At 35.6% G+C, this 12,510-nt stretch overlaps 1 protein-coding gene across 5 annotated transcripts in view; it reads left to right on the top strand.

Annotated features, from left to right (window-relative positions):
- CDH18 (cadherin 18) overlaps positions 1–12,510 on the top strand; it is a 233,620-nt gene that overhangs the window by 104,514 nt on the left and 116,596 nt on the right. For all 5 annotated transcript variants that reach the window (XM_029965024.1, XM_018085831.2, XM_029965023.1 and 2 more), the window contains one exon: positions 3,932–4,051. In XM_029965024.1, coding sequence (XP_029820884.1) covers positions 3,932–4,051 — 120 coding nt within the window. The remainder of the gene's footprint in view (positions 1–3,931; positions 4,052–12,510) is intronic.

The raw sequence follows: 12,510 nt of genomic DNA, 5'->3' as shown, positions 1-12,510 counted from the left end.
TAATTTAGAGGCGAGATTAGATGATCTCTAGAGGTCCCTTCCAACCATAACCATTCTGTGATTCTGTGATAAGAATAGTATTCCCAATAAATTCTACTTCAGAAATTAGCAGATATAGTGGACTCTTCTGAACTTCTTTCCAGGGTATTGTAATGTGAGGCAGCCATAATTATGGATAATCTGGAAGACAATATTCATGTTGTTCATAAACATGATTTTTATTAGAAGTGGCTATTTAACTTCCCATGTTGTGAAACTAAATCACATTTTGTTGATTCATTAGTGTTCTAAGACAATACCAAGAATTCAGTTAGTTAGGCAGGAAAAACTTCGTATTCTTTTCACTTCTTTTAATTTTTATTCAATATTGATCCATTTGAGATTTTAACAGTGCAGCAAACTATGGAAAGTCATGCATACAGAATGCATACAGATTTGCATTCTCAACAGACATATTTTATTGAACTGCCTCATTAAACATTAAAAATTTTGTCTTCAGAGAGACAAATTGAAGTATTTCCTTTCATCTTTTGTTTGATATATAACACTAAATTTTTTTTATTGCAAACATATTAAAAAAAAAAGGGAAAAACAAAGGAATATATTTTGAATAAAACTACAGTTTGGTTCCACAATTAAATAATCCTTTTTTTTTTGACACAAAAAAAGGAAAGCTTACAATGTGGTGTTCAGAGCATACAGACATGTTTTATAGTTCTATATAAAGCATTAATTAAGGAAACAGAATTCCCAATATGTAATCTCTGACATGTAGTGGGAAAGCATGTGTAATGGAAGTTATACTCTGAATAAGCAGAGACTCTGCTTTGGGGAAAAAAAGTTCTTTTTTATTGCCTAACTGGAGTGACAAATTGCTTTCATAGCAAAATTTTGAGTTTTTCTTGACAGGCACTTTCACAGTAAGTTAGTGAAGAAAGAATGGAAGGTATGCCTCTGGGTCAGATGTTCATATCTCTCCCGCGGTCTCTGGAGAAATTAGACCCTTATCTTTTGTATCAGATGATTTTTTTTCAGGCTTGTTAACATTTAAAATAGCAAGGTAGCTATACTTTATACTTCTCTATTTAAATCCTTCATTACACGTAACTCAAGGACAAAAAATGATGCTGCATCTAAATGATACAAATGTATCTGGAATTACGATTTGTCTGTCGTGCTGATGACCCTGAATGATGCTAACTTTGAAAGGAGTAGTTGGAACGCAAAGGTACCCTCTTTACTTTTTTTCTTGCAAGGTATTCTAACCCACAGCTTTCACAAGCTGCCTTTCCTTGGTGCTCAAAAAATCAGGCAAGAGTTAGGCAAAAGGATATTTTACAAAATGTTGAGCATGCTTGTGTAAGATAGTGAAAAAATTAAGCTTCACTGAATGAGAGTTTGAGAGGTAGGGCGGGAGTTTGAGTTAAAATTTGTGATTCTAAGTGTTCTTTTAGGTAGAAAGAGAATACTTTGCCACTATTCAATACTAAATTACTATTATCAACTGTGTCTTGAGAGAGAGATACAGTTGTATTAGAAAATCACTGTGGCAAATTTTAAGGTACAATGGCATTCCATTTATGTTAAAATGGCCTGTCAGCTGCTTATGTGAGATATCCCCTTTTACCGTTCCTGTTTCTTTTGTCCCATAGCAATGAGCAATATAAGCTCTCAGATTCTTTTTTACCTTTTAAAATAAGGAGAGAGAAAAAAGTCTCCCAAGGATGAGAAATCTCAGTAGTTCTGGTACTTTCTTCTGAAATAGCCAAAATCTGTTCATCCATTTCAATTTTCTAGAATTCTGGGGAAAAGTGCTAATTCAAACTCACCGTGGTGGTAACTGTTTTCCTAGAAACAGGAAAATCTATAGATAAAAAGTTATGGAAGTTGCCCAGCATTCTGGATAGCAAACTGGTAGGTGACTGACTATACCTGTTTTTGCTGTATGCAACTAAAAAAATAAAATAAAATCATTGTTTATCAGTAACCTATTAGACTTCAATGATTCCACAAGATTGAAACATACAAGTTCCTCTCAAATTAGAAATTATTGGAAAACTGGGTTACAGAAATATATCATTATAGCATTTCAGTAAGCTATATAATAGGGGGGAAAATGCATTGTCTGTTCTTTGAAGTGATAAGAAGTGATTTCAGGAACCCTTATTTTGTTTAAATAGCAAATAAATACAGCTGAATAGATTCCTAGAACAGTTGAAGACAAAATACACAAACTAATTCATATTTGTTTACCTTTCCGTATAAACATAAATGAAGTAATAAATTTACTTTTACCATTAACTTCTGAATAACTATGAGCAGACTCCAGCTCCAGCTCCAGCTTGATTTTAGTACAGTTTTCAACTTCAAATTCATCAAGATATCCTTATATCTGCTTTGTGAATATATTTATCTATGAGACTGTATGCATTTGGGCTTCTCAGAGATCAGAGCCATACGTTTTACTAAGTCTCCAGTAGAGATAAAAACAGCAACTCTGGGTATCCAAGTTAGTGTGGCACAAATGAGAGAAGAGTTTCTCAAAGAGTGAAGAAGGTGTGAAGATTCGCATGCTTAGTTTGCTAGACCTCAAGTGAGTCCCTATGATTTTAGGTACTTCTATTTTCCCTGTACACTGAGGGTGTGCACATCAACAAATAGTTCTGTGCAATGGAAAGGTAAACATTTGTAACTGAGGAACTGATGGCCCCGCCATATGTTTTTGGGAAATCTTATTTCAGATTAGCTCTTGTCTGATCTCTGAGGCTACCTGCCTGTTAGCAGTCAGAATAAATAGTCAGAATAAAAGTCAGCAGGTGTGCTACTAAAGCACATCTCCTGGTTCAGTTTCATCTGCAGAAATCTAGTTAGCATGCTCTGAAACTGTTTCATAAGGCAAATCAAAGTACAACAAGTAGAGGAGATCAAGGGCTTCAATTAAAAAACATACTTCTCCTCAAAACTAAGATGTGAAATTGAACACCCCAGAGTGGAGGTGATGCCTCAGTGGTTAATTTACCTGAGAAGCCATTTTCAGATGCAGAGTTACATGATAGCATCCTGTTCTGTTATTATTATTCTGGTATTTTGATGGTGAACCAAAGAAGCCTGTAGAAAGCTGTGTCTGTAGAAGGATAAACAAATGGAATGAAGGCTAAACCTTTACTAAAGTGCAATCTTTCATTTACTGATTAATTATGTGAAGTGTTTGGCAGTGATAGCAAAAAAGATTCATCATTAAACATGAAAAATATAGTAAAAAGTAAAATCACTTATCTCTATTCTATCTGTGCAATACTTACACATTTTATATTCTAAAAAATGTTGTCATAACTTATCCCACCTTGTGACATTCTAGAAACCGTGATTTTATTTTTCTAGTGGTTTTTATTACTAGCATAAAAATAATTGTCTTTTACTCATTATCTTTCTAATTTGGATCCCTAGCAATGTTCTTGTAGTTTTTGAGATCTTCGATGCCTTCCAATAGCTAGATTTTTTATTCCCTTTGCATCTTTTATTGATACGGGCGCATTTACGGATGTTATTTTAAATACTTCAACATTAATTTGTATTGTAGATGAAGATAATCCTGAAGTCCATAAATTTGAGCTTTTCAGAAATCAATACCCAAGTTTGAGGTCTATGTGTGTGAACATGCATAAATATGCATACCATGTCATTACTATTTATGTTTCTATGTATGTAGTTAATTTACATATACATATATAGAAAGAAAGACAAAAACGATTTTAACAAATTAGTATAATTAGTTTTCCTAATATGGTAGTATAATAACAAATAGAGAAAATGTTATGAATCTCTCAATTGTAGAGTGTGAAGACTGCAGAGGTTTCAAAAATGCATTTGAAAATATTTGTCATAAAATTATATTTATTACCAATGAATTTTTATTTTCCTGTACATACAGGTACATCTGTTCTACAGGTGACAGCCACAGATGCAGATGATCCCACATATGGAAACAGTGCCAGAGTAGTGTACAGTATTCTTCAGGGACAGCCATATTTCTCAGTTGATCCCAAAACAGGTGGGTATTTTATATTTCTGTCAGTGGGATTTGGCTAATATGATGCAGTTATTTAAGTCTAGTGGGTGAAATCCAATGTACAAAATGCAAGTGTGTGAGATTTTTTTTTTTAATTCCTTTTATATCCTGCTTTTTACTTCAGCACTATGAAATGTAGGAGTTGCTATGTTTTGCTGAGTACTAAAGTGAGCCTGCTGTGTACAGAATTAATTCTGTATCATGTCATGATGTTAGCCATTCAGCCAAACTGGAATAGCACTCTTTCATCTTTTCAAGCCTCTGTTTAGGAAGTGACTCAAGTATGCCTAATACATTATGATTTTAAATGCTTAGGAGGATAATTGAATGTGTGCTTCAACACATATACCACAATAAATTATTACCATTCTGTATTTGTAAAACTGTAGTACTGCAAATTTATTCTATGATTTAAGAAGTAGAATGAACTGAAATATTTATGCTTAAACTTTATGCATCACCATTTCCTTTTTTCCACAAACTGTAGGTTATGTATAATGTATCCAAATTGGTTTACTTAAAGATAGAAAAAATATCTTTTGAGGTTGGGAATTGTTAGTAGTTTTGGATTTTCTAAAGAGGATGATCTTAAATATTAATATGATCATACATTTTTAGCATGTATTTCTAGTCCTCAATAATGAAGAAATATAATTTTAAAAAGTACATTTTTAATCTGAATTTTGTAACTGTTTTTCCTGGTCTATATCAAAGCTTTAATACTGAGGGGGACAAATGAAATACACTTAACAGTGTATTTTCCCCTAATTAACTGTAGGGAATAATAGTAATTTTTAAAATGTGCTGAAGTGTAAATAGTTTTCATTTTAATGTTCTTGCGTTTAAGTTTCTTTGCTTGTGTACATTAATCTCTGTGGTACTTGGAGGTGTGCCCTTGCTTCATTACAAGAGAAGTGTATCTGTACCATCTCAGCTGGCTTTGAGGTTAGTCCTGCTTTGATTAGGAGACTGAACTCCATGGCACCCTGAGGAAAATCTTTCTCAATCTAGAATGTTCTATAAATTTGTGAGCTCATGTTAGCAAGGCCTAAGAGTGCAAAGCCTGACAGGATCATGTTAGAGGACTATATAAGGTGCTGGCATGGAAACCTGAGGCAGGCCTGTTCATATATGCTTCGTGTTTTGCGAACATCTGCTGGCACACACCTTACCCAGCCACGTGTGAGAACAGTCGGGCAAAGTACTGGGTGCACAGGTGAAAACCACTCTTGGGTGCGTGTTAACAAGTAAGAGTTATGGAAAATCAGTGATACAGTCCTCCAGCTCTCTCCACCCTTGTGTTACTTAGAAATGAAACCCTGTTTTATATTTCTACTTCTGTTTCGGCACTCTGAGGCAATGGTCTGCATTTTTTATTTTTATAATGGTGTGGAACTTGTAGTCTGAAGCTGCTATTCAGTCAGTGAAGAATCGTAAGGGATATTGTCAATATCAAGTGTGTATCACAAAAGAAATAGTATTGTTAAATCACTGGATGTCATAAGGAAAGCAGATGGCAGTGTATTTCGCTCTCACGCCTTGAGCTTTGACAGGAATTTAATAACTTTTTATGAACTTAAACTTTTTTTAATATTTGTCTAGAATATGAAAATTATTTTGATACCTTAGTATATGAAAATGACAAAATTAGATAAGTAGACAATGAAACAATTAAAAACAGGAGAAAACCTTTTTGGTTTTATAAGCTGGCTTTTTATAATTGTAGAATAGCAGTTAATTTAATTTGGCATGATATAATGGGAAGATATAGAATATTGGAAATGATGGGAAAGTCTTGAAAAATGGAGTTTTTCACTATGAATTTCACTTTGAATTTCTGGGGTTTAAGACTCATTTTCTAAAAACATCACTTCTGAATTACAAGCATTTCTGTGACCTACTTTTCCTAGTAGCTCAGTTGTTCAATTCCATCTTAACTATATTTTATCTGGATGTCCTATGAATTTACACTGGCATGCGCAAACTTTCTTTACAACAAAGAAGGACCAAAAGAAGCAAAAAGGGAAAGAGAAAGGTCCCAATATTCATGACTGAATATAATGTTTGTGAAGCCTAAGGTTATTAACAATCAGTAGAGCTTCTTGGAGCTATCAGAAGCAGATATCAAGGTGTTTATAGCTCTAGTGTGATTACTCTTGTAAGAAGTCTTCTACCTTAGTGCTGCCTATATTTGATTTTAGACAATTTACTATATTAACACTTTAAAGTTATAGATTTTTAGAAGCCTAGAGTAGAATAGTTTAAAAAAGGTTATAGAACTCATACATTTAAAATATAACAAAGGGCCAGCACTAAATTACAAACTCTGAAGCAGAAAAAATTGTGTTCTTGGCAGAACTTATCTGATAAAAGATAACACACACCCAAAGTCGGACAGAGATGCAGTGCAGGGAGAGTAAATCCCCTGTCCTAATTATACTCAAGCCCAACCTCCTCCCAGGGCTGTCCCAGGACAGCCTCAGCCCCATGTGCCAGGACTGAAACGTACCATGAGGAGTCAAAAGGAAATGCTGCCCTGATTGCTCTTCAGACTGAGAGAAGTACTTCCTACAGGAGTATGGGACACATTACGGGATGCAGGGAAGAGCTTCTTGGGATTGTGTAGACTTATTCTTGGATGTTTAGAGAAAGGACCACAGGTAGGGAAAGGGAGGGATTGAGATAGATTAGGGAGGGAAAAGCAAATGAAAATAGGGGGATAAGAAGATTAAAGGGGCCACCCATGTGCAAACAGGCTTTGCTCAGCACCATTGTTTGCTTATACCTTGTCTTGATCAGCAGTTTGTCCTGTATCCTGTGTCTTATTATACCCCATTTCTAACTATTTTCCTGAGTAAAGGGTCTCTCTTGTATGCATGTTTGTATGGAGGTTTAAGTGCCAGCAACTGGAGCTGGACCATGAGTCTGTGAGTCTGGAAACTGGAAAATGCAGACTATGTGTGTATTGCATGGGTGCCTATGCCAGTGTAGGATCACTAAAAGGTCTCAGGCTAGAGTAGCCAGCAAGTTGGATGAGTGGTTTGGATTATGGATATCCACATGGCCAAAAGTCCAGACCAGAAGGCTGATGAGCCAGCTTTTGGAGGAGCCAAGAGTTATAGACCAGTCTGGAGACATTGAGGGTTGAATGAGAGCCCTGTTTGCACCTCTGTGTCTCTGTGCGTGAGTTAAGGGGAGACCAGGGAGCCAGGAGCCAGCTCCTGGATAGCCTCAATGCCAAAGCCAGCTACTAGGAGCTCATAATGTGTATGTGGGGATATCACTGGGCACTGGGGGCCTGAGATGTCCAGGTACTGTTACTGGATATGTACAGTGTAAAAAGTCCTGGGGGATCAATAATTTACTGGCTGAGTGGGAATGTGTGAGCATATCCAGGATTAAAAGTGGGTCTGTACCTGCAGCTGGAGGGGAGCTGAAGGCCTCAGAGTTGTCTGTCCAGATGGCATCAAGTGTGAAGTCTGGAGATCCAGACTAGTTACTGGATAGACTGAATGTCTAAGGCAAGTTACAGGAGTGGTTCATGTTGAGTATGTGAGCATCTTTCCAGTTATAAATCACCCTTCCTCATGGTCAGTCAGAGAAGAATGAGCCTGTTTGGGCAATGTGTGTTTGAGTGCTGAATGGTTCTATCTGTGTGTCATCTGTTGTGTGTATATGTTGCATCTGTGTGTGTGTGCCTTATGGGAACACCACTTGACCTCATTTTGCTTCTAAACCATGGATTAAAAATAGGGAGCTGCAGCAACTTCATCTCCATCAGGCTACCAACAATCTAGTTTATCAGTTGATTGGCTCTAGGACCTGTGTTTTGCTTTGTTTTGTTTTCCCCTGAGGAAAAATTGTGAATTCTGTACGTAGAAATTTGCTGCAACTGTCATTTTGGCCATGAATGTCAGAACTATTGTCCACGCTTAACCTAAAGTTTTAAGACTTCCAAAATCTTTTGAATTCAAAACCTTTTTAGGAAGTGTTTTGTATTTGTGTATATTAATTTTTTTGGTAATTACCTGTGGGGCGTAATACTAATTAGTTATGTAATTAATAATTACCTGCAATAGCCTCTACTGGTTCCTGTTTGCTTTCTACCCCAATTGCAGTAAAATGTTCTGCTGAAATTTTATAAATAAGTATGTACTAATAATGCTGACAAAAGAGAGGGAAGAAGTCAATGTCTAGATCTCAGGTATATTTGCAAAGATTATGTATATAGGATTATATGCTTTTTTAAAATCAGAATATTCAGGGAACACCAGAAAATATGATATACTTATACTTTTAGAGTATCATTAACTTCATTGTAAAAAGAAAATAAATTAAAAATTGGAGTTATTAGTGAGGAGTAGAGCTAATAATTTATTCATATACTTAGTGGTTTAATATTTTTCCTCCTTCTCCCACTCTCAACCTTTCCACATACACCTTCCCCACCCCACCATTCCCAAAGCTTGAACATCTTTTGAAATGCCCAAATATACAAAAACTTCCTGGGAGTTTTAAGTGGAAATTCAATATCCCACCTTTCCCAAACCATGAGGTCTTTTGATCCATAAACTTGATGTAGGATCTATCTCTGTTTTTTTCTTTGCTTATATGAAGTGTGGCTCATCAAACAGCAACAGTCAGCACTTCCCTGGTAACCTCACCCCAAGAGATCATTTTGCGTCTGAGGAAACCTTAAATGAGACTGTGAGCTTTTTCTATCAGCTATAGCAGCCCACTTTCAATTGCCACGTGCTTTGGGAATGCAAGTGCAACCTGTAGTCCAGTTTTACTCCTTATATGGTAAACCATTTCTAGAGTATGTTAGCTACACACAACTCTTTCCAGATACATCAGTCTCTCTAAACTGAATTTACAGAGTGGATTAATCTGTGGGGCAAGTGTCCTTTCAAATCAACAGTTCTGTTACAAAATAAGAGATAAAACCTTCATACATTACAGTTTTGAAATTAAATATAGATATTGGTGGGATGAGAAACATTTGACATTGAATGGAATGTGAAAAAAACCCTTTAGATATTTGTATTTTTAATGTTCTGCTGTTACAGCAGTAATATTATAAAGATGTTAATCAGGTATGATTGTTTGGGTTTTTTTTTTTACTTTAAGATATTAAATAGTAAATAAATACATATTTCTATTTCTCAAAGAATGTAACTGCAAATTAGTCCAGGCTAATCATGAAGTGTGAGAAGAGTGTCGATTTCCTTCTGCTTTCTGTCTTCACAAAATATGAACAACAGCTTCAAGAATCCCAACAAGAAATGACCTATTCACTGATTATCTAGTTTAGTTCCTGACTGAGAGCATAATACAAATGATAAATGTATGGCTGAATGTAGAGATTCCAAATATAGAGATGAGCCTCATAAACACCAATTAACCACCCCTCAATTTCGAGACTTTTGTCCACATCTGTAACTCTTCTTATCCTTTTCTAGAAGTTCTTGGTCATAGTTCATATGGGAATGACAGATTTTTTGGTGTTAAAATAAATAGAATGTAATATTAAAGCTGCATGTGTATTCTTCTGCAAAACAAGAAAAATATATTGTTTATCAAGTTATTCACAGATTTAATACTGCTAAATAAACACTAATGCTTAAAGATATAATTAATTGATGGAATCTATTAAAATTAAGTTCTTTTAATAATGAGGTCATAATTATTGATTTAATGGATTAGAGCCTACCTCATCTTCTTATTACAGAGAAAATAATTTACGCTGATGTAAAGATGAATTGAATAAACTTTCCAGTGCAAAAAGAAAGAGCACCCTTTGCATGCTTTAGTAGAACAGCCTGTCATGATATCCCAGATAAGAATCTACTGTGCTTATTAGAGTAATGACAAGGTATTTCATGACACTATGTCCCTGTGTACATAGAATATCACATCAGTTAAGAAAATAATTTCAGAAATCAATTTCTGACACTTCCTTGAATAAGCACCATTTCTTTTCCTGTTAAGAATTTTTACTTTTTTTGGTTGAAATGTCTTTCTTATTGAACCTGTTTAAAACGAGCACGTTTACCAGGGTTAATGATTCCCTGTTGATATACTGGTTGGTTCATATTAGACTGTTAGGTGAATATGAAAATGGAGAGTCCTGTGTTTATCTATGTGCTTCGTGCTGAGAGGCTCCAATATAATGTAAATAACCTTACAGGACTACAGCAGTATCTTACATAAATGAATGCTTCGGCTGTTAAGGAATACCTTATGACAATCCCCTAAATCCACAACTAAGACACCACAGCTGATTCCCAGGTTCCTGTAATGGTCTTAAAGTAACCTTGACCTCCTCTATCGCAGTTTTGCCCATGGGCTTTTAAACTGTTAGTGGACACTGTGCAATGATAATAAAGGGCAACAAAGCTTTTTGAAAGACTTGGAGTATAATTCTTATGAGGAGCAGCTGAGGGAGCTGGGGTTGTTTAGTCTGGAGAAAAGGAGGTTCAGGGCAGATCTTATCACTCTCTTCAACTGCCTGAAAGGAGGTTGTAGCCAAGTACAGGTCTGTATCTTCTTGCACATAACAAGTGATAGACAAGAGGAAACAGCCCCAAAGTGACTAGAGTAGGTTTAGATTGGATATTAGGAAAAATTTCTTCACCAAAAGGGTTGTCAAGCATAAAATTTTGCTAATGACACATTCTATTTGAGCTAGATAAGGAAGTATCTATGACGAAACTTCTGAATTTTGCTTGTGGTTGACTTCTACTCAGTATCAGTGAAGAATCAATTTGAAAGTTTAGTTATTTTAGTGAGTGATACCTCTTGCTAATGGTGTGTAGGATTAAAATAAATCTATTTTGTACATGAGTAATGAAATTCTATCTTGAAATTCTAAGAACTGTATTCCATATTCAGGTTTTCCTATGTTTAATTTCCCTCAAGGAATTTCTGAAATGTTGTGACACAAATTACATCTCTAGTGTAGACCTTTGCCAAAATCTACATTTTGTTGATGAGACAATCACTAAAAATTCAAACTCAACATTTGAAAGAGTCTTATGTTTTTCTTCTAATTCTAGCAGGTACTTGTACAATGCACTCCTGCATTCCTAAAGGTACAGAAATATATGCTTCATCTAAAAATATTGTCATGAGCACTTCTTTGAGAGTGTCATCTTCTAGCTCTTAGCTAAGAGTAAATATTGTAATGTCTTTTGGTTTCAATTTTAAGTAAATATTGGGTTTTCTACAACTACAGTTTTGACACTTTTAAGAAAAACTCTGAACAATGGACCTAATTCTCACAATTTTCTGGTGTGTTCAAGATATACTCTTACAGTGTTCCCGAAAGTCATTCAAAGGATAACTCTAAGGACTAAGCTTTCTAAGGACTCTGTTTTGGTATAGCAGAAGACTTTATGAGGGTATTGGTACAACTAAAAATTTTGTTGGTTAGGCCTTGTTTTCCACTTGCATGGAAACCATGCAAAACGGCCTTTGCTAATCAGAAGTGTACAAAGAGGATGGGCAAAATATTCTATGCAACCTAGTTCAGTCTTCTTATGGTGACTGATATTTACTGGGACATTGTCCTTCCTGTGTATCCTGATGTAATTTTTGCCATCCGCCCCCAGGAGATACTGTAGTCTATCTGTTGGAGCAGACTTTGAGGAGCACAAGATGGATTGATCACTCACCAGGACCAGTGTTCTGGCACTGTACTTTCTTTTCTTGACACCTACCAACACTATCTCTCCTAGCATCAATTATACTTGAAAATGACAGGCATAGGAGGCAGAAAAGTTAGGGCAAAAAGGCTGCCTGATGTTTTAACCTTGTTTTTAACTCTCTTATGTAGTGGACCACGTGTATTGGAGATTGATTTCAGAAATAGGGAAGAAACTATTCCTTGGTTAATCTGCTTTTGTTTTTTTCTGTGTTTGTTTTTCTTTTACCATCTGGTGTTGGGGAAAATTACTATGGGCAATATAGGCTTCTGTCCAGCCACAAGTTATCCTCAAACAAAACAAAAAAAATTGAGTAAAAAAAGAATTGACAAGTTCTCAGGTTATAATATCATCTTGGCTCCCTAATCAGGAGTACTGTAATATGGTAACAGTGTTCCTTTTGTTGGAAGACATGTTTTTGTTTATGTGTATATATATATATATTTATAACCTTTCATCTGTAAATACATAGATATATTTTTACACTTAAAATGTAATGACCACTTATTGTGGGATAGCCCCAGTAGACAGCTTAGCCCAACACAGGCACCTACTCACTCCCCACATGATGGGATGGGGAAGAGAGTAGGACAGATACAAGTAAGATAAAGATGTTTTAATAGGGAGAGTAAAAGCAATGTCCATAAGCAAAGCAAAAGAAGGGATTAATTCACCACTTCCCATGGGCCAGCAGCTGTTCAGCTATCCTCAGGAAAACCGGGCTCCATCATGTTA

The sequence above is a fragment of the Manacus vitellinus genome, unplaced genomic scaffold (assembly GCF_001715985.3).
Source record: "Manacus vitellinus isolate BGI_N305 unplaced genomic scaffold, ASM171598v3 scaffold_89_pilon, whole genome shotgun sequence".
NCBI classification, from domain to species: Eukaryota; Metazoa; Chordata; class Aves; order Passeriformes; family Pipridae; genus Manacus; species Manacus vitellinus.
This window is presented reverse-complemented; position numbering and strand designations above follow the sequence as displayed.